This window comes from Bombus pascuorum, chromosome 3 (genome assembly GCF_905332965.1).
Source record: "Bombus pascuorum chromosome 3, iyBomPasc1.1, whole genome shotgun sequence".
NCBI lineage: Eukaryota > Metazoa > Arthropoda > Insecta > Hymenoptera > Apidae > Bombus > Bombus pascuorum.
The window spans coordinates 4,632,458-4,656,262 of NC_083490.1; the positions used below are offsets into that span (position 1 = coordinate 4,632,458).

General features: G+C 39.0%; 1 protein-coding gene and 1 long non-coding RNA gene across 3 annotated transcripts in view; one reads left to right on the forward strand and one right to left on the reverse strand.

Moving 5' to 3' along the window:
• LOC132905578 (serine/threonine-protein kinase NLK) overlaps positions 1-23,805 on the forward strand; it is a 235,137-nt gene that overhangs the window by 194,796 nt on the left and 16,536 nt on the right. Inside the window, exons 5-10 of one of the 2 annotated variants that reach the window (XR_009657824.1) lie at positions 9,396-9,481; positions 9,639-9,848; positions 10,309-10,497; positions 13,429-13,630; positions 17,161-17,254; positions 18,715-18,966. Coding sequence is in view for 1 of the 2 variants with exons in the window: in XM_060957053.1 (XP_060813036.1) it covers positions 9,396-9,481; positions 9,639-9,848; positions 10,309-10,497; positions 13,429-13,630; positions 17,161-17,254 (781 nt within the window). In the remaining variant the exon portion in view is untranslated. The remainder of the gene's footprint in view (positions 1-9,395; positions 9,482-9,638; positions 9,849-10,308; positions 10,498-13,428; positions 13,631-17,160; positions 17,255-18,714; positions 18,967-23,805) is intronic. The other variant, XM_060957053.1, reaches the window with a different exon arrangement.
• LOC132905603 (uncharacterized) overlaps positions 1-23,805 on the reverse strand; it is a 70,804-nt gene that overhangs the window by 11,731 nt on the left and 35,268 nt on the right. The gene's annotated exons all lie outside the window — the stretch shown is intronic.

The window sequence follows — 23,805 nt, forward strand, 5'->3', positions numbered from 1 at the left end:
GTATCTTAATAGTTTATCATTGTTCGTAATAATTAACATTTCCCAAACTTCGAGTTACTTTTTATATATAATATAAATAATAAATCTTAAATTCTCTCTACCGCAAAGAAGCCAGATTTTATTACGATAAAGATCCAAGAAAATAGATATTTGAGAGAAACAAAAAGAGCAAAAACAAGCGATTACTGATCGAGATATAAATTCCAATTCCTATCTGAATAACAAAAAGATCACAAAAAAACAAACACCCTGTATGATACTCTGTCGAATAAATTAAAATTGACTCGAATCTACCGTGGAACGATAATTGACGAAACAGTGCCAGGTGTATCGTTCCTTTGACACGTAATTCCTTATACCAATATCAATTTTCGGAAGCAGCGCGATCCATTTTCCAATAGCAGAGCGTGTCTAGCTAACAACGTTTCATCGGTAACCCGTCAGAGATTGGGAATTTCCGTGTAGCCATTAGAACTGGTTTCATCGCGGCGGTGATCCGAGCTGTCCAGCTAGCACACGGTGAAGTTCCTGGCGTAAAACGCTCTAATCCAGCGTCGAGCACGTGCTCGCGTCCGATTAATCACTCTATTACGTTAATCCGTCGCCGTTATTTATCTCGCGGGATGTAACGGCCATGCATAATGCCGGAATTCTGCGTCCTTCGGACGTAACGCGACTGATAATTAAAACGTTAGCGATTCGGCGTGACGCGTGAAACTCGATAGACTTACGCGTCGACGATACGCTTTTGTAGCGAAAAACGAATTTTGTCGGTGGCGGTATGAAACGAAAGACACCGGTAGCAGGTCTGGCTGGACCGATTCGAAAGTGGGAAATTTCGTTGTTTATTTTTTTGGAGTAGCGTTAGATTTTTCTACGAGATTATTTAAAGTTGTACCCATTTTTGTCTTTTTTTACGATAATGAATGCAATTATATAATAATACACTGTATAACAGTTCGTATACTATGAACGTTATAGTACGGACTTCAGGTTAAAAAAATCTACCATCGCTTTCATAAGAATTTAGTGGAATTTGAAAACTTTGTGGTATGTCGTTTGATAATGTTTGGAGTATACGTTAGGAGAAATTGACGGAGGGAAGAACGGGAAACGTTTTGGAATATTAAAAAGTTATAATGTCATATCGTAGAAACTATTTGGGATTCAATTAGAATTCGAGGAGACGGTGATTAATTGAACCGAAGAACATGTAAATCATCTGATAATGTTTGGAACGTACGCTAAAGGATGTTGATATAAGAAAATGGTTCTAAAGACACATTACGCTGAATGTGCTACGAATTTGTAAATAAACCCGAAAGGGAAGCATGATATACGCACTTCATTTTTTTTTTTTTTTTTTTTTTTTTTTTTGGTGATGTTACGATGAAAGAGAATATCAGGATCGAAAAGGATATTAATTAAAACTTTTATTTCGAATTAAACTCTTCCGCAAGGTTTCTTTTAAATCACTCGAGCGACGAAGGAAAGTAAAACTTGACAGTAACGTTAAACGCGACTTCTTTATTACACTGACGATGAGAAGAGAATACGTCAGACGACACTGCAAATAGAAAGCATGCAGTCTGCTAGAGCGTCGCAAATCGAAGTTACGTAACGTCCAAACGCGTAAAACACCTCGCAGCATTAACAGAGGAGAAAAAGAAATACCGAGAAAGAAATATGTAAAAAAGAAACTTCAAACGTGTAGAAAAGAGAAAAAAAAGTACGGATATCGGCGCTGTAATCTTCAACCCGATAGCTAGACTACGGATATTCGTGCAAATTCATATATTTATAAAGGCAAACGAAGAAATGGAACCCAAGCAGGAATTTGTTTTATCTACTAAACGTTATAATAGACGTTAAACTTTGCATATTTTATGTAACTTTGCGTGTTCTCTGTACATTTGCCCTTCGAAATTAAAAAAAAAATTCATAAAAATCAGCAATCTATCGATAACAAAGATAAAACAAAGACACCTCGACTTTTATATTCCGAAGACAAAAAAGAAAAGAAAAAGGAGACGAGGTCAATCTTAAAAGTCCGCCCGTAACACCCGCATTTGCGGAACAATTCATCTCGGCGCGGAGCATCTCCCTTTGAATCGAAGTTTTTTTTCATACGAACAATAGTTGCACGCGTCCTCGAGCCGCAAAGGTAAGGCCACGTCGGCCGCTTGACAGGTGACACCCTGTATATTCGTAGAAAACCCTGGGACGTTTTATTTTCGTAGACACGTGCGATGAATGCGGCCGGTGGAAGAAGATAGTCGACGTTACATAATGCAGAAGACAATTTTCATTATAACCATCGTCAAGGATTTCCTCCGTTGCACGATCTTGGCAAATTTGTTCGTTTCCTCTTTTTCTTTTTTTTTTATTACACGAACCTTGCATCTTATCGTTGCTTCTTCTGTCACCTAGAATGAACTATTAGTTGCTTTCGTAATTACTATATGCAAGAACAAATACTTGTTGAAATAAAGAAGCGCGATGCGGGAGAAAAATACGGAAGATTAATAATTGTGGTATATCATACTCCATCACACCGTCAGCGGGTTAAAAGATTTCTATATGAATTGTTCAGAAGCCACATTAATCACTTTCATAAATTGAAAAGTACAGAAAACCGATGATGTTAAACGCTGTCTTTTAAGTATATTTTAAAATTTATCACTATTTATCTCATCTCTCTCGACCAATCAACTTATGCAAGCGTATCGTTCGTTCCATGAGAATTAAATCTTAATGATGAGAATTAAATACGCAGTGAAATTAAGAAGTGGATTCGCGATCAGCTTGGCTTCCTAGTGGCTCGTATATCGTTATACCATCGACTATATCGTGTGCTGGACAATAATCGAACTCCAAACGTTACCAACTAAAGCAGTACACGCTATGAATTCCCTTCGTTAGAGCAATGAAAAACGCGCAGCCAAAAGTATGCATATTTATACTGTGTCGAAACCGCTAAATATAAAACAAACATCGAAACGAACAAAATTCACGAAAATCCGCCATGCTTGCTACCTAAAAATTCTACTGGTGGTAAAACAAGCAGCGTCTAAAAATCACCGTGTAAAAGATTCAAAAGCAGCGAATAACCAGCGAATTCGAACGAGTCACGCGAAGCGCAAATTCGATTCGCCTTGTGGCTAACCACTATCGTAAAAATTTATTTTCACACGCACCGATACAACCGATAAACTAAACGAACATACGGAAACAGAGAGGTACGATGAACATGCATGACTTATGATAAATCATCGGCAACTCGTTAAAATCTTTATGGACGTTATTTCGTTGTACGTTTCATTAGTCCTTCCGTAATAATTTTTCATTGACTCGAACGATCTTACCGTAAGGTTTAAATCCATTCGTTTTCTCGTTCATGAGAACATCTTTTTTCGCTCAGACTCAAGTTTTTTTTTTTTTTTTTATTTTATTTTGGTTTTTTACAATTTGTCCTTATGGACATTTGGTAAAGTGTTATATCTTATTGGTGAAAAAAGAAATAAAATAAAAATGAATATAGCATGTGGGTGGCTACCCCCAGCGGGGTGCCAGCTTCGTTTTTTCTAAGTTATATCTTTTATGTCTCAGTCTCAAGTGCACGATAGTTTCTCAAAAGCAAATGCTGTCGCATAATATACAACGACATTTGATTACTCTATGTATGCCTCAAGATTGAATTTTAAGACGTCGAAGCTCGGCTAACCCAGATAATAATCCTACCTCACTCGTAGAATCGACAAAACAAGTGCATCGAGGATAACCACCCCGCGTCTCGAGTTATTAGTGCGAGGGTGTGCGAAATCCTGCGGTGGGAAGAGAGATGGGACCAAGAGAGAGACTTTAATTACCGGCGGGTGAATTCGCAACCGGACGCACCCACGGGGCAGATTACCCCGGTAATATTACCGAGTTTTATTGCGGAGAGAGAAAAGTCGAGGTCTGAATGCGGCATGACTCACGGCACACTCATCTGGCACCGATGTTTCTGCTCTTATTGCAGCCCCTCGTCACTCCCTTGCCCTCACCACCCCCGACTATGTCATTCCTGTTTCTCTTCCACGCCGACTTTCACCCTTCGTCTTCCCCTTCTTTTTCTCCATACTCTTCTACAGTGGCTCGCGAAAACATTTCAACTCTCACCATGGGAAATTTTTGATGTGCATGTATCGTAGAAAACGCGTGGAAATTTTATTAACGCTGTAACGAAACACGCTGTCACGATCATTGTGTGGATAACATTTGAAACAGATGTAAAAGCGTACATAGAAGTTAAAAATATCTATCGCAGACGTACGTTTCGTAAAAACATTCATCCGCGGCACGAACATCTATCTTAAACGTTAAATAATCAAACAGAAAATAAACAACAAAATTATAAAAACTAACTTAGGCTTATTGGTACAATGGATAATTGTCTTGACTATTTAAATACTTTTGCCATCAGGTTTCACATTATTCTGAAACGTAACCAGTACGATCGTAATAATCGAACCACGTTGCAGTTCTAATGAAATTTCAGAATCTTTTCTGTGCCTAATTATATTTATATACTTTGTATTGCGCATATTCGTCGAATATTTCCACGAGTGTTCGCATACTTTCGTGCGTTACTGTACTCTCGATTCTTCGAAAACCACCCCGTTTCTTCGTACGTTTCCTTGTCTCCCTTCACCCTTCAACGAAACCTACCCTTAACCACTGTACCTCTCTTCGTCGCTGTCCGTTTCCAGGTCTCTCCTTCGTTTCACCTCCGTCGTTCCTTCATCCTTTCTCCAACGATTCATTCCACCCCCTCGCATCGGTCAGGCGGCTGTTTTCCTCGATGCTCCTCGCTCGTCAGCCAGGATGCGAGAATGAAAAGGCTGGCGTTTTACACGCTCGTCGACGACGACGAAAGCTCTGTTTCTCGCACGATCGGTCTCCATCTACGGTAGTGTCGCGTCGAGACTGAGCTTCGCGAAGGGAAGAAAGAGATGCACGAGAAACTGGCGTCGAAATAATTACGCGAAAGGGAGTCACGCTGTTCAGTCCCGTGGCCATAATGCGCATTACATATCGCGAATAACGTTCCACGGTGCGCATTTAGCGCGCTACGTAGATGGTACGAGTATGCTGCGTCAATAACTGGCTTAGTGTCGTGCGTTTACAAAATTTTCGATTCTTCGTCCTGTGCTTTCTCTGGAAAGTTTGAAGGCCTTTGATTCCCCTGTAATTGCATTTATAATTTTACGCGAGGAAGAAATACGGTTGATTAATGTTTCTTCTTTTGAGAAGGAACCAACTGTTTAAGGTGGTTTTTAAAGTCTACCGCGCAAAAGGTACGCGTTAAGCAGTTCGTAAGTAACTTTGTACGTAAGACAAATTGTGCTTTAAATTTTAAGTTTAGTCTAGTAGTATTTTTAAGTACGAAGCATTAAATAAGGAATTCCTTCTCGGATATGTATACGCGGAAAGTTAATTGAATTTTAAAAGTAGATTTTAACGGGCCATTTTATATTTTCTGCGAGTTTTTAAGCTAATTGGACTTTGCTAAACTAGGATTTTATTAAAACGAAGGTATTACTGCTTGCTTGTTTTCTACGAGTATAATCTTCCCTCTAAATACTCTTAATAAGTTTAATTTGATATTTAACAATACGTACAATTGTATTCGTGAAAGCCACGCATAAAATCGTAATTAATCGTAACTGAACTTCACGAAGGATCCACTTATCTGAATAATTCCGAATAAATAAATTTCACTAATAATATATTATATCGGACGATCCGACAAAAGATATAATGGGAAACGCGGAAGTCAGTAAGTACGAAACTTCGTTTAAAAACTAAAATTATTTTTACTAAAAAAAATTCCACCCATCCCCTCCTCGAGAAAGAAATTCAATAATACTCTACCGTCGTGAAATTGAATAATATTCCACGGAACGACAATGAAATAATTATTACTCCCATGAAACGGTTACTCGAGATGAAATGTTTGGCAAGCGACACGCGTGTCCATTTGGAAGGGATTACACGAGCGTTTATCCACAGCTCTGCGACACTCGACGTCCGTTAGTCAAGCTGCCACCCCTTTTCGTAAACCCTCCGAGGGGTGGCCCGGTAATCTGTCCTGTATTCAACTCGCGCCCCCATTTCAATCCCCCATACCAGCTTATGTATAACAAACCCCCAGCCCCGGTACTGCCTTGAACACATATCGTTTCGCCTCGCGGTTTCGCGACTAAGGGGAACCAAGAATGGCGAACGAGGGTGAGAATGTGAGTTCGAGCAACGTTGGTTTTAATATACGAATACGATGAACGTAATGTTAATGGTTGATTTCTAGAAAATCAGTTATTGAAAGTTCCGTTTGGTGTATATTATAGCGAATGAAAATTGATTTTTCCTTTTTTTTTTTAAGCATGTAATAGACACGTTCTTGGTGTAAACTTGGGCATGGTCGATATCGTAGACTTTTTATTTGGTTTGACCATTTATCTTCGTAGATTCGAGATATTTTATGCCGAGGTATTTGGACGGAGTGTTTTAATAAAAAATAGTAGAAAATTTAAGAGATACTTTCACGGATTAAAATAAAATAGAAACGAAGGAAGAGAAATCACGTTTGCAGGAAATAAACAGAGTGTCCAATGTAATTTTTTGTATTGCGTTATAAGAGCATCCTTTAAACTTTGTATCTATTTTTGTACCTAATTGCGCTTTTTTGTGATTACGAGGAAGATTGAATTATTTTATACTAACAAACCGAAGAATAATATATACGTTAACGGGTTAATTTTCAATGTCGATTAAATTAAGGTAGAAAGAAGACGGAGCAAACTGGAATATAAAAATGTCGGAAGAAGAATCCTCGCAAGATCCTTTTTCTTTTCTCCTTTTTCTCGCTGATAATAAGGACAGGTTTCTTGTTCGATCCGGATTTCAATTTAAAACAGGTTTTCGGCGCGCGCACCGTGCGAAATTACCATCGACGAAGGACGTTTCGCGATTCGATGCAATTTGTCGTCGATGACGAGCACTTAGGGGACGCGACCCACCGTCCCACTTGTTCCGTTCAATAAAATGTTAATAATCCTGTTTCCATGAACCATCAGCGCGACTCTGTACTCATATCGCTATCGTTTATCCGGTAAATTTAAAAGTACCGTGGCTACAAAAAACATTTCCATATCATTTCATTCATTATAGCATTCATTAATTGTTAATTGTTAAATTGCTACGCACGATATGCCGTTTCTTTTACCAACAAAAATTTTCAAACTCGATGCAGAATATAAAATTGCACATTTATGAAAATTATCGGTATCGCGTTTCTAGAATTTATAAATACAAATTCCTAAAATGGAATTGCTGTACATTCTTCGCTCGTAGCATCTCTTAAACTAATTTATATTAGGTTGTCCAAAAAGTTTCCTTCAATGTATAAGAAAATAATACAATGTTTTTCGTTTTATATTAGTTTATTGAATTATGCACGAACATAATAATGATAGAAATAGAACGAAATGGATCATACCTGATTCAATAAAATAATATAAAACAGAAATTGTAATTTGATTAAACCTGTAATGAACACGTTCTTGGTGTAAACTTGCGTATGGTCGATATCGTAGTCGTTTTATTTGGTTTGACCATTTATCTATTATCACTCATCTATTGTTATTATCGCTCATTTATGATCACCTTATGAAACGAAAAAAACTTTTCGGACAACCTAATGCGTTAGAAAATTGGTCAACTGGAATAGAGGAACTCTGAAATTTTAGACCCGCGCATATGTCTTACTCGAAATTTTATGCGACGAGGGAACAGATTCTCGATATTACTATAATTATTTTGTCTTATATTATACGCCGATAATAATCAGACGTAAGGAATACGACATTTTACTATGAAAGTAGGAAATAGTTTAATTTTACGGATTGGTATGTCACGAGGATACGTTCGGTGGATAATCTGCGGTGAATGTATGCGCATTTGTCGAGTCGAGTGAAGAGGCTCTAACGACCTGGCGCAGGAATTTTGTGAAAATCGAGGTCGCGCGTTTCGCCTCCTCGATGAGAAACATCCGTGTCTTTTCAGGTTTTAGAACGATAATGGCTCGTCGGAAAGTTTGATTGTCTTGGAACGTGGCTTGGTTACCGCGCTGCGAGGAATTCGGTACAGGATTGGAAATATATAGAGAGAGGCGGTTCCTATTTTAGACTTTAGGGATTCCAGGATTTAGGAAATTGGAAATTTAATTTGAAAAGTTGCGAAATACGACATTTTGAAATATCGGTTTGTTGTTCGGCAAGTTGGGAATTTGGCATGTTGACAGTTACAAGTTTGAGAATTAAGAACCACGGAAACGTCATAGTTTTAAGATCTGTGAATCTACAGATTTATGAATTTAACTTCTTCGTTTAGGTATCCTAGAACTCCGAGTGACTGGAAATTCAGAAAGCCAGAAAATTCAAAATTCGAGATCTGGGAGTTTAGAGATTTAGAAAGTGTAGGAATCTAAGAATGCGGGAACTTCAAAACTTGTGGATCTATGAATCTGCAGATTTATAAAGTCCTTAACTTCTTCGTTTAGGTATCCTAGAACTCCGAGTGACTGGAAATTCAGAAAGCTAGAAAATTCAAAATTCGAGATCTGGGAGTTTAGAGATTTAGAAAATGTAAGAATCTAAGAATGTGGAAACTTCAAAACTTGTGGATCTGTGAATCTACAAATCTATGAATTTTTTAATTTCTTCGTTTAAGCATCCCAGAACTCCGAGTGACTGGAAATTCAGAAAGCCAGAAAATTCAAAATTCGAGATCTGGGAGTTTAGAGATTTAGAAAGTGTAGGAATCTAAGAATGTGGGAACTTCAAAACTTGTGGATCTGTGAATCTACAGATCTATGAATTTTTTAACTTCTTCATTTAGGTATACTAGAACTCCGAGTGACTGGAAATTCAGAAAGCCAGAAAATTCAAAATTCAAACTCCAAAACTTGTGGATCTGTGAATCTATAGATTTATAAATTCCTTAACTTCTTCGTTTAGGCATCCCAGAACTCCGAGTGACTGGAAATTCAGAAAGCCAGAAAATTCAAAATTCGAGATCTGGGAGTTTAGAGATTTAGAAAGTGTAGGAATCTAAGAATGCGGGAACTTCAAAACTTGTGGATCTGAGAATTGAACAATTTCTGGACTTACGATTCAGAAGTAGAAGTTGAAAAGTTTCACGATTTAACGATCTGGGAGTTTACAAGATGTCTGAATTTTCAAATCCACGAATGTAGAAAGTTTGAGATTTGGCAACCTGCGAATTTAAAAACTCGCGAACTTAAGAATTATCGAATTCTCTACTATACTAAGTATAATCTGTTTTTGTTTCAGGCCTCAAATACCTTCATTCAGCCAGAATTCTGCACAGGGACATAAAACCAGGGAACTTGCTCGTGAACAGCAATTGCGTACTAAAGGTAAGTAAACTAACGGAAGCAAAGTAACTAAGCTGGCTAAATCTTGCAAACTTCTTTGCTATCGACGTAAAAAGATAATAAACGAGAAAATAAGGGAAACTATCTATCTTTCTACGGATTTGATAACGACAAAATTATAAATCTTATTCGCGAGCAGATCTGCGACTTTGGTTTGGCCCGAGTGGAAGAACCCGATCAGAACAAGCACATGACGCAGGAAGTGGTGACGCAGTATTATCGTGCACCGGAAATCCTGATGGGAGCGCGACACTATACCGCAGCCGTGGACGTTTGGAGTGTCGGTTGCATTTTTGGCGAGCTCCTTCGCCGGCGGATACTTTTTCAGGCACAAAGTCCTGTGCAACAGGTTAGTCCTTTTACCATCAATTAGCGAATTTCGTTTCCTTCGATGACATTTCGTTTGAAGATCGAACGCATTTCTCATGCAAATACACGCAAATATCCGTGTCACAGGTGTTCGTTTTAATTTCGCTCTTGAATCCTCAATTTCTCTTGTAATTCTATGCGAATAAGATAATCGCATAACGCAAGCAATAATCGTAATTTCCTCCATCCTTTACTATTGTACTTTGCGACGAAACTCTACGAAAATGGAGTGCTCCGTCAGGTAAAAGTATGTTCATCCACCAACGATCATCATCGACAAAGTTCTACGATGACAAATGGCGGGGGAATCTTGCCCCTTCTCCGAGTATAACGATTTATTTCCTTTCGATACGTGTAAAGTTTCTGTGGCCGGAGTGAAAGTGACGAAGGAAAGAGAAGACCAGGTTCTAAAATCGAAAACATTTTCATTCGCTTTGCAGCTGGAACTGATCACAGAATTGCTGGGCACGCCGACCCTCGAGGACATGAGGTTCGCGTGCGAGGGTGCGAGAACTCACATGCTAAGGCGCGTTCCAAAGCCACCCTCGTTGACGGCCCTGTACACCCTTAGCAGCCAGGCGACGCACGAGGCTGTCCATTTGCTCTGCCAGATGCTAGTCTTCGATCCCGTAAGTTTCATCGCACTCTCAGCTATCGTTACGGATATCTACGGATCTTCCTTCGTTTGTGATATAATGTGGCGATTTTATAGAATTGCAATTTATATGATTGAAATTTCGAGTATAGAATATATCGAGTATAAAGCTTGCTCGCATAGGTGTACAACTTTATAAGGAAACAGCACTAAACACGACTGGAAGTTGCAAGTACATTTTTGCTAACACTTGTACTCGATAAATACGATAGACTTTCTTCAAACGAATGAATCTGTCGTTAAAAATGATAATCGATATACCGGTTGCGAAGAAACTTGGGCGAGGAACTGCGAAAGTTGGTCAACTTCTTTGCAACAACTATGCTAGCTACTACCATGCTGCATGATAGATCGACTCTAAAACTCGTAGTTGTGTTTACCAAGAGAGACGTGCAAGTTGCGAGCGAGGATGTGCCCTTATCAACATCCGTGGCGACGCGATAAGTCATCGAACTCCGTCATCGTTCCATTCGAGAAACTTCCAACGGTTCACGGAACTGTACATCGAACGAATTACAACCGACCTTTTCAATTAACAAAATAAGAAACGTAACAATATCGAAGAATAAAAGACCGTGGAAAGTTTCGCGTGGCAGTTCATAAAAAATATTTCGACCGACGACCTCGACATAGTAAAATTCTGGCGAACATCGTGTTTGTATAATACGAAAGTCGCGATAAAATCTTCACTGTCGACTGTCCAGCTTAAAAAGGAGGAGAGACGCGAAAAGAGAAGAAACGAAAAAGTCAGAAGAAATCGTGTACACTCCGGTTCATAAGCGTTTTACGATACTCGATGTTCTCACACACGCTAAAAACGTGTATTGTATAATCGTTGAACGAGATAAAAATTATCGATCGCTTTTCAACTTTACCTTTTTTTTTTTCAAATTTTTCTTTAGGCAGATGCGAAAACCGTCAATTTCGCGCAATGTAGAATATTAAAAATACTTGTGAACGAGAGTGTAGGTCGAAACACGTAGCTTTTACAACGGGCAGCCGGCACATTCGTCAGGATTTCGGTAAAACCAACACGCCAGAATCTCGGCAGTTATTGGCTTCGTTCGAACGAGATCGGAGCCGTCTTTGTAGGTTGTCGAGTAGTTATTAAAGCACGGGAATACGCCAACGCAGCCTACTTTCCTGAATCTCGTCCTCGAACTCTCGTTTACGTTTCGATCGTTCGTACGACACGCATAACTTCTATAAAACCATACGATCGTTTTAACGCGGTTAATGTTAAGACATCAAGCGCTCGGAACGGATTGAATAATGGCCACTCGAGTGGCCATTTTCAGTAACAAACAGAGAATAAAATGGTGGCATGAATAATCGAGATGAAGTTCCAACGTAGCTTGCAGGAGGCGTTAAAACCGTTTCTCTCGTGAAACTGTTGATTCATCGTTCGTAAAACTAAAACTGCGGGGCTATTACCATTTGCGAAACTTTTCGTGGATTTTCGTTCTTTCTACTGCGTTGCTCCGATACTTTTCCGTAATTTTAGATCGTCGTTGTTTAAGAAACAACAGGGAAGCTTGGTTTCGTCGAGGCTTCGTTAGAATCTGAAGTTTCTCGAATGGAAAGAAACGAAAGGGGATAAAGATGAAAGTTGAAGACGGCAGAAGAAATATGTTAACTCTGAGGTTCTTAGTTTGGATTCGCGAAGGACTTTGTTACGTAGAGCGTGTTTCAAAGTGAGAAGGGTGAATTAACAAAAGAACTGGAACTAAGGACAAGGAATTTCTCAACGTAAGATTTTGATTCCGCGCAAAAATTATTCTATTTCTTTGGTCGAGTCCATAACGGTAAATTCGCAAATAAAGACCCGTAATCGAATAAATCAACAGACGAGGAATTTCCATTTCGTAGATATTTTCGAATCAATGAAAAGATTCTCCCTTTCTTTAACACTAGAACTACCGATAGTTAACACGAAGCTATTTTTACTTTTTATTTTAATCAAAATGACTGGGGTTTAAAAAATACGTAATAATGGAATATTTTTATATTTATTGATTTGTTACTTTCTTAGAGAAGGAATTCCATGTTATGTAGTACATTTTTGGTACTATTAATGCACCAGGGACCATCATCCCTAAACGACGGTTGATACATTTATAAAATTGTAGAACTAGTCATATTGACTGCTGCGATATTTCTAGTGTTAGCATTTAGCGATCTAGCGATCGATCCGGAATTTACCTGATAACTGATATCATCATATCGTTCGATACGTAGTAAAAATTTTAAAAACCTGTGGCAAGTTGTACAAAACGAGGAAACTGGTTAGTTGGAGTTCGATAAACAGATTGCAGAATCCTTTTACACTTTGACAAGTATCAATCATTTTTGACTGGTATTGGTAGAAGTAGCCTTGATACAAAATTATTTTCAGTTTGAATACATAAAAAACAAAATAAAATTCATTACATTATTCTTTTAGTTATCGTTGCAAAAGTCACTACATCATTGCGGAAAAAAATATAACGTGAAGTAGGAATTTTAAAATAAAATTGTAAAACCATTCAATTTGACTGGTGTGGTAGTTCTAATGTTAACGAAGAAAAATCTCTTCTTTCTTTTCTAAAACTTACTATTCCCATTTTTCTAATCTACAACCAATCTGCGTGTCCTAATCTGGAAATAACGATGACGTACAAACTTATTAACGATTAACCGGTAATTAGTTAGCGATCTCAGTCGAGCAATCCGTTCGAACAGTGGCTGTAAATTCGTTTTCGTCCCTAACCGTGTTGGAACTCTGGTTTTTCCTACCTCTTGGGAGATTAACACGGTTAACTGTCCCCGTAAATAGCCGGAGTCGGCCGAGATCGATCGTTTTCGAGAGGCGGGCTTCGCGTCGTGTATCGATCGTTCGTTGACCCCGTTCACGAACTTCTCGCAGGACAAGAGGATCACCGTGGTGGATGCACTGGCGCATCCTTATCTGGACGAGGGGAGACTGAGATATCATTCGTGCATGTGCACGTGCTGTTACACGACCAGCGGAGGCTTGAGACAGTACACGGGGGACTTCGAGCCGGCCACGTCTCATCCGTTCGACGATCTCTGGGAACGGAAACTCACCACCGTGCAGCAGGTGAAAGGTAAGAATCGTACAGATCGAAGATACTTTGATATCCAATGATTTTTACACAGATTTTACGTTAAGCTTAAGCCGGAGTTTATTAGGTTGGCGTGTACGAAGTTTTGTTTCTTGCAAGTTCGATTTTGACACGTTGATAGCGTTAAATTTTCGTATTAAAGTATGGAATCAGAGAAAAAACGTTTGATACGGATTATGTTTACTCGGTGTGTTGAGGAACTTTACGATAGAAATCGAAACGCATGAACATTTTTATTAAACGTGTGATATTTCTTTATCGATTATTATTTCATTAACTATGTATGATATTTTATAGAGACTACGTAGAATTAAAATTTGAAAGTGGAAAAGAAAATTTCATATACACCAACCTAATGATTCTAACGAATATAATTTTCTTTTCATGCTGATTTCGTCGTTGAACACGATACATGAAACTTTTTCCTGGGAATATGTCGATTGGCGAATGATGACTTTTTACAATAACAGATAAAATATCGGTGGAACACGAAAATCAGAACATGATCGAACATAAGAAGAGCGGCCTAGATTATATCGGATTCACGAGACGCGGTATCTGAGGGATGTAATTGAAAAGCTGCCACGCCAGGAACAATCGGTAGACAGGAAATTGTCCGATTTTGGCAGAAAATATCGCTAAAAGTAGATTTCCATAGTCGCTATTTTGATATTTTCTAGAAAAGAGTGTGTCCTATTCTACCAGCTCTGAGGTCTGTTTCTTCACTCGACGATGATCTTTCGCCAACTATCTAAGACGCTTGCTATCGCCATCGAAGTAAACTAGAAAATCGGAACGAATAGCCACCTAAAACTCTCGATACCAAACTCCTCCGTAAAACAGAAAAACAAATTTATTTTTCCACCGTTCGGCAACTTTGGACCAACATCGAGCGAAGAAACTTTGCGCCGCAGGCTAACAGAGATTCAATAACGCGAATCGATTTCTCGAAGGGTGCTAATAAACCGTACCGTAACCCACGAAGCTCGTGAGTTTTCCACATAGAATTCCACGATTTCCAGATAGTTGCATCCACCCATCGAACCAACGTTCCAAATTACTCGACGCTCTCGTACACTCATTTTTAGGGTTGTAGTTTTTAGTGTCGGATTCAGCTTTCACTTCTGATTCACGCGTTACGCTTAAATTAGATAATAAATAAGAAAAAGTAATTGCAATTCCTTCCTACGTATTATATGATCGCCGAATTTATGAGTACTAGTAACTTGTATCAGTACCAATAGTTACGTGAGTGTAAAATTTTATCGACGATATCGATTCAATTTTGCGCTATAGCGACTCGTATAACTGATAATCGTATTCGTGGTCCGATAACGAGGTACTCTCAACGATTGCTAATAAAGCGCGGAAACGAGCGAAGAATTATTATCGAAAGGGTGGATTTTCCGAGCAGCTCGCGCGACACGACACCGTATTAATCGCGGGTTTTCAGCTGGAGAGAAAAATGCATCGGTGTGACTCACGCTGGATTATTAATAGTAAACGTCTTGGACACGTGGCTGGAACCGTACGCGGAACAACGATGCGATAGACTGTTGCGTGCGTTCGCGAATACGACCACGATAAATCATCGTTTATCAGTGGGGGTCCGACTAGTTATCGCAGCCGACTTTCTTCCAAAGTAATCGTCGGAGAAACTGGGTCTAATATCGCGGTTAAAAATTGCACGCCATTCGTTCGTTAGGTTGACTGAAGGGGCTGCTTCGGCGTGAATTGTATATCCCCTTCGAGAAACTTATTTTCCAGATGTCTTAGGGTGCTTAAGACTCTGATATTCAAAGATATTTAATATTTAAATTTCTCCTTAATCTCCTACTTTATGAGTCTTTCTATTATTCTACGCGTTGCCATTTGCATTTATCGTTTTAACATGGTGTCGGATGGAAAATGATATGGTACGTGTAATTTGTATTCAGAAAACTTCTAGCAAGCTTGTAATATGAAATTAAACTCGCAATTGACGTTCAAATTGGTTACAGGTATACGTATTTATCCTTGCCGTACTTGCATCGATGACAAATATCCTCCGTAGACTTTATACTCGGCCGTTCTATAAAACTTCTTTTGTTTTTAAGTTTGTTAGAAATATGCTTCATCTTTGTCGTGTTTAGATAGATATACGATACACGAGATCAAATTTCTTTTGTAAATTCTCAAATGTTTTTAATCTCTAAATTGCTCTATAGCTTTACGAGCAATTTTCACATTCCATCGAATTTTAAATCCATGAAAAAGGGATCTCCTCTGTGCTTCGTTTAAAAATCTCCTAGATTTTCCGTAATCTTGCATTGTTATAAATTTGATCTGCGTAATACGTACGTAAAATAAAACGTACAATTGTATATTAGATTTATATGGTCCCATAAAATATTCCCGCTTGGATACATGCTACCGTGCATTTTTTAAAATATAGCGCCTTTGTTCGATCTATAAACGCCAACAGAGGCACGAATTCGCATTAAATTACGCCTATTGAGCTCGCGCCACATAATAAACTCGTACAATTATCATAGACGGCGCGTCTAACGCGTTTGATTTCGCATTCGAATTTGTCATACGACAGGCATGCGATGCTCGTAACGAGTAATCGCGTTTGTCGAGTTGTCCTGGACTGGAATAGTCGCGGACGACTGCACGTGTCCAAGAAAGGTGTCGTAAGACGAAACGCACGAATCGTATAGCTACGAACAAAGAAGTTCTCGATGGTAGGATGCCAGAACGCTTTCTGGAAAGTTTGTAATGTTGTATTTTATTTTTTATTATCGTCCACACGCGAGGAGCTGGTTCCACGGTTTATCGCTATTATCGAGGATATGCAAGTATTTTTGTTACATTTAACATTGAGCATTATTTATGTTCGTCGTATTATCCTAATTGTAGTCGTGCATATATGGAACATTTAGAAACATATCGTAGACTGAGAATTCTACTGCGAAGGATATTTTGTAATTGCAAAGAAGGTCGGATATGTTCTATAGAAACGCAAATGTAAGAACAAATTTTCGATAAATCGAATCGTTTCGGAAAAATTCCAATTGTAAATTGATGTAGGACTGAGAAAGAACTTTCATAAACTTCTATAGGGCCACGAATACGGAAAGAAAAGTAACTAAGAAAGCTATAAAAGCGTGTCCATTAAATTCTGCCTCTTCCTCTATCGAATCGAGGAGTTGAAGAACTAAACGAAGCTTTTATTCACGTGCATACATCGTTTGCAATTTCGACTGCTCGATTCATCGATATCGTCATTCGCCAACGAGATATTTCCAGGCACGTGTCGCAGCACGAGTAAACTGTGCACGTGACAACGCGCAATAAAACGTAAAATGTTCGATCGACGTCCCCATCGATTGTACACCCTGAAAGGTTCGCGAGAAACGACGTGGTCCCTTGAGCGAAACAAGAACCTCCGTATTCGCCTTCCTAATTTCCAGGACTGTCGAGACACAGAACCCAGAATTCACTCGACGATCCGACGTTGTCTGTTTCAGAGGAAATGCACAAATTTATAGCGGAACAGCTGAACACGTCGCGCGTGCCGCTCTGCATAAATCCGCAGTCCGCGGCGTTCAAGAGCTTCGCAAGGTAAGCCGTAGGTGGCGAATCGTCCAGATTATAATACGATCGATTATAACAAAAGAAAATATAAAGAAAGCAGGGTACGACTCTATATTGGTTAGGATATAGGAGAAAAGGAATACCAAGTTTCGGTTTGGTTAATAGGGAAAGATTTAAGATAAGAACGAGGAGACCGGGTCCTCGAGAATCGAAGAGCCTCCTTTCACTGAATTTTTCCCCACCCTCGATATCATCAGTGTCCACCGAATCCTTTTTCCTTTGAACGACCAATTATATTAAAAAGCCAAGACCAATTCGAATTTCGCGCAGGGTTAGAAAGGAAACAGAGAAAATAAGTGAATAGACAAGTGAATGCAGAGGATCGAGGGAGGTTGGGTGGGTGGGCGGGCAGGGGGAGAGGCGTGTGCGCGTGGAAAAGAGCAGAGAAAGGGTTCGCAGAGGGGCACACACCCGTATATACACCGTGTGTTGCCTCCCCTCCCCCACCCGTCGAAGTCGATGCGGTAAGGACAAGCCGGATTAAAATAAAAGGCAAAAAAAAAAAAAGAAAGTGGAAAGGAAAAGAGGACAAAAGATAAAGAGGGAAAGAATGAAAGAAGAAGAGAAAAAAGGCAGCGAAGCGGGCACAAGGGCGTATCGTAGACGGAAATTAAAAACCGTGAAGAATGAGAAAGAGAGAAGAAAGAGCGGAAAAAGAGAGCTGATGGGGTGGTAAAGGGATGGTAAAGGGGTGGAGAGAGAGAGAGGGTCGAGGCGAAACGATCGAAACGAGCCAGGAGAGAACGATCTTTTGTCCCTCGACGACCCTTCCTCGTCGACGTCCTTTTGCCGTTTTGGCCCTCGGAAACCAACCAAAAACTCCGGCCGGTTCTTCCACTGCTTTCGTTGGTACTGGGAAACAATTAAGAAATTAACCCTCGCGTTTTGTCGCGTTGTCTTTCTGTCGTAATTTTTTATTTTTCCTGTGTATATGTGTACATATGTATGTGTGTGTATATATATACGCAGATGTAGCCATGTATACGTTCTATGCCGCGAAAGTATCGATAAAAAAAGGATCGAACACATTATCGTCGCCTTCTGTCCCGATACGTAGAGAAAGAAAGAAATGTCGAGCGGAAGAAGAAAATACGAAAAAAAGGAGTTAAACTCACCCCTGCTCTCACCTATAATTCTACAAAAGACACAGAGAAAAAGAAAGTAAGAACGAAATTTTAAGATAAAAGAGGGTACCATGAGAAAAACAAAAGGGTCGTCAAAGTCGAATGTAAAAGAGGGTCGAAAAGAAAGACTTGTAACGTGCTTAGAAGTTACGATAGATGCAATTAATACCCTAGTCCCTTAAGAAAGTAAAAATGAACGAATAAAAAAAAAAAGAAAAAAGTTAGAAAAAAATTCATTCTTTCTTTTCATATGTGATCTTGAAGTGTGTAACATTATTTCTCGTGTTGCTTACTGCCGTCAAGTTAGAGCAAGCCGATCGCCGACCCAGCGCCCTACGCCGCGTATACGTACACGTTACTACCACTACCAGTACCGAATCAGCTATCTACCACTGTCAGCTACTATCGACTACTACCGCTATCGTCTACCACTACTACTACTACCGCTACTACCACTACTACTACCACTACTACTACCAATCGTGTTACGTCTCCTCCTGAACGAACCGAACGAACAGAGAGTCAGCTCTAGGCGGCGTGACCTCGCTCGCTGAGGTACTTGAACAAACCATTTTACCAAGCATATCTTTTTTGCATTTTCTGTTTCTTACTTATTATCATATATCTATTCGTCTTTTGTTTCCCAATTACGACCATTTCGTCCTCCTTTTTCTTGTTTCTTCTACTGTACATTTCTTCTTACTCGTTTTTCTTCGTTAGTTTTTCGTTCCATCCTCCTTGATCAACGTATCGTTATATAATATAATATTATATTCGTCGTACTGTTTAACTCTCGCCTTGCTTCTTACGTATACTTTCTTTTCTCTTTTCTTTCTTCTTTTAATTACATAGAGACTTCTGTATGATTGATACTGTGTATATAAAAATATGCAAATATATATATATGTATATATACATATATATATATATGTTGATGAAGTGAGTTTAAGGAATGTAGTCGAATAGCAGGTTAATACGTAGGTGTATTATGTATATGTATATATATATATATGTGTGTGTATATAAACATATATATATATATATATGTATGGTGGATCCTCGTGAGACACACGTTGCCGGATGCACGCCAGCGACCAGCTCCGCTCGACCGACTTCCGATCCGCGCCTGACACGATTCGAGAAGCCTTCGCTGGCTACTTGGAATCGTAAATCTCCTATAATTCAGTTTGCTCTCTTCCCTATTGGCCTGTTCCTCGAAGATTTGCTAATTTTATCGATCGGTCGATCGATCGATCGATCGACTCGCTCCCAATTTCCAACTCGTTTAAATCAGGTTAACGTTTACTTTCAAAGAAATGGAATTAACCTTTTCATAGGCGGTGGAAATTATTTTTCCCTGTAATTAGAGTCACGCGTGCGAGTAATGTGAAAATATAGTCACGTTTATAGAGAGTGCAGCCTTTATTGAACATTAATTTAATAAAATATTGCCCATATGACCGGTGGGAACATTTGCATGCTACTTGAAAGCGATGCTGTAGGAAAGAAATAAATTGATTTTAGTAAAATATAATAACGCTCTATTTAATAAGTTTTCTATCGAAATTTATCTTTTCACGGGAATTTAAGATTAATGGCCACAGCTCAGAGATCGAACGTTAGTACTCAAAGTTCAGAGATTTAATATAAATCGACAAATTAACAAATTGTTAATTTTCCATCGAAATTTTACGCGATCTTCCATATGAATTTTTAGCAAATCGTATGAATAAATCTGTTTTCCAAATACCTCTCATCTTTCAACGACTCTAGCGTTAAATTATATTTGTGAAAGGATCGGCAGCACGAAATTGCTTATTAAGAAATTCGAGGAAAGTAATAGGAAACGAAGTGCAAAAAGCGATGTCTTCTCCCTTCTTCGAGAGGGAATTCTTCACGTTCCCTGGTGCGTGCGTACAACGTTTTTTTCAGACGTTTAAATGGCCTCTTAGAGTAACCAGTTATACATAGCAGGGCGACACTCGACGCCTCCACTTCTAAATACCGCGATAAAGATAAAGAGGCGCGGATGCCTCCCCGAGGAGGAATTCAACCGTCTTTCGTCGACGTTCCGTCGTAGGAACGCGACGAGCTCCGCTAATTAACGACAGTTTGGCGTACGAGCAATTAACGAAAGCTTTAAATCGGGTCGGAAGGATACGCGTAGAAAATCTCAAACGATGGTATTCCTTCCATGTAATCGTTCAAATATTAACAGATAAGATTAAACGTTTTGCTTCTGAACTTGGCTCGACGATCTTCGAGGAACACGTACGTTGTATTACATTATATATTATAATATAAAATTAATAAGATAAATAAGAAAAGGACGAATGTATGTTAACGACTCATTATGAGAATTGTCCTATGTAATTCTATAATTATATTACATTATGTTATTATCATATACAATATGAATAGTCGAGAAACTATGTAAGTACGTAATTGTTTAAAATGTCCATCGATCGTAGAGGAACGTGTCACACATCCATGTTTATATTTAATTATATTTAAGTGACTGGTCGCTGGTGCGTTTTTACGTTTTTGATCGTGAGTCGCTGTGAAAGTGGTACTTGTAAATAACGCTGAGAGAGAACGGCTGAAAAGAGCGCTTTGTTGGACACGAGGAGTGTAAAAAGGCCTGATCAACCATGCAGCCTTCAGTTGAAAGAAACGGGCCCGAGGAGAGAAAAGAATTCGAAAAATAAATAAATAAAGCGATTGAACGGATCGTGTCGCGATTCACTGAGAATCGGATGAACGGGACGAAGAGAAACGACACGGGAAACGAAACTCTCTTTCGTGGTGCACCTGGGTAGATCGAGATCATCTGCCATCATCCTCTCCTCTAAATCAACTTCCTCAATATCAAATTTATCCTAGAAAAGTAATTCCACAAAATAGCGTAATATTTTCCTTGAGAATACTTCAATACATTGCTCGATAGTATCGAAATAATAGGAGAGTAGAAAAATTTTCCTGATCGATCTAAAAATCACCCTCTTTGATATCCTTGAAATCCATAGTTCTTTTAAATTACCAATTTTCGACTGGAAGTCCTGGCGTGATCTGGCTGTTGGCACAATGACCGTAATCTTCGAGTCGATTTGAATATTTTCAACAAAACTACGTGTTTTTTTTTCTTTTTTCCTTTTTTTTTTTTTGCAAAACATTCGGGTATTGAAAAAAGGGGAAGAAAAATGATTTTTTGAAATATCAATATCTTCCGCGACTTTTTCTTTTCGATCAAACTCTCTCCGCAGCGTTACCCACAATGTAGAAATTTTTTTTTTGCACTGATTTTGTCCATCGTTTTTGTTTTTTGTACGTTGTGTGTATGATTTTTTTTTCTTCATCTCCGTTCTATTTTGCGTAGATTGTGCGGTACAATGGTAGAAATGTTGAGAAAGTGAAAAACAGAATTTTTGTGTATCGCGGAGGCCGCGCAAACTGTACGCGTGCACGTGATACTAAACTAAGAAGCAGGAGACCCGCGAAGCCATTACTGTCATTTCGCCAAGTCCGGGACGCGACATGGGTTTCGGCGGAAATTTTGTCGACCCTCGGATTTGCTTTGCCAAGAGAGCTACGTGTACCGCGGTTCCAGTTAACCAAGGAAACTTTGCTAAATCATCCACTTTTTCGAAAGTTTGCTCGACCAATCTCTAAGCGTCCTCCGTTGATAATTACTTTTCGTGCAAATTCGTCGTTTGAATTTTATCACGTTCCATTATTATATTCTTAATCCTTCGTAATATTTTTCGAAATATTTAAGCTGCGAGCAAAATTTCAATTCACCAGCTTTTAATAGTTTTAACAATCGGGCCAACAAAAGAGATGTCAGTAACTGGTAGACTGCGGGTTTTTACATTTATGGGAAACTCGAAGCTGCAGAAATACTCAAAATACAATATACGTGATATACAAAAGTGCCTAAAATATTGAAATATCTAGCAGTCGCAGTCTAATGATAAATCTTAGATTTATCGCGTAATTTTTTTAGAATTCACAACATTACGATAATTTGTATGGAAGAAAACGGATCCAAGAGTATTATAGTATTATTAAAAACAATGATAATAAATAAAATAAAATACCAAATAATATCAAACATCGAAAAACAAACAAAAAAAGTAAACAAAAAAAGCAGCGAAGTTCCCTCAGCATTGCCTTCTTTCATCGCGTGTATACTTGAAAATTAATGGGAGCCACGTTTTCCACGAAATTTCAGGCAGAGGGGGGTGAGCGGAATAACGCGAAAAACGTTCGCGTGCAAACGAGGTGCGGCCTGACACGCGCGGCGTTGCTTTTATCCTGTCGGCCGCGGAGAAAGCGACTATTCGCGACGGGATCATTTTTTCAAAGCCTAGAAATAAATTTCGACGCAGTGGAGGTCGAAGATCCACCGATTTCGAGACGAGACGAAAAAGTTGTGGGCGGGGGTGAATTCGAGAAACAAAGAAACGAGAAAAAAAAATAGTAGCGTATTCCCTTTTTGACCGCTTTTGTTTCCGTGCTATTTTCACGACTGACTTTTCCCGCGAGCTTGGCAAAGCAAAGCGAAAGGCCGGTGACAGAGACAAAAATTAGAGGCGCGCGTATCGAGAGGGAGGAACCGGGCGAGAAAGTTGCAAGCGGGCTTAAAGGGTGGCTAAAAAAACGACGGATACGTGAAGGGGAGACGTTGCAAGGAACGGACGAGACAAATAGGTAAAGAGAGCTAAAAAGAGAGACGTCGAAATAATAGAAAAGAAAAGAGAATCTTCGAGTATCTTAGTGAGAATGTATGAGCCATTTAGAAGCCACATTGATCAACTGCTGCATACGTTGAAAAACAGAGAAAGGTAACGACGTTGCAAAATCTTTGTTACCACTTTTCTCTTTTAATTTTATATTATTTACACCATCTTCAGATTGTGGATCTTTACGTAAATTCATACTACTATGAAATTTGTTTTCCACCGTCTAAATGTTATACCGAGAAGTACAGTAACTTGAAAAATATTATATGGTTTTGCATATTACGTACACTCTGTATATTCCTGTGTATTAAAATATTTCATAAATGCATATAATTGTACGGTTAAACGTTCTTCTCGATAAATGAACTTGTAGGAGCTAGTATTGATTTTCAAGAATTAAGTATTAATTGAGTATTTGTTGTAACGAAATAGAGAAATTTACAAACAGCGAAGTTGATTAATTTGGCTTGTGAGAGTCTCGTGTGAAGTATCGAAGAAGAAAAAGAATAACGATATAGAATCGTGATTAACGGCCGGCTGTCACACATGCTGACAGCTGCATGGAAATCAGATGAAGCGTTTTTATTCTGTTGTTCAACTCCAGACCTGTCGGTTGCATCTCCCTTTTATCCGTTGTCTTCCCGGCAACGTA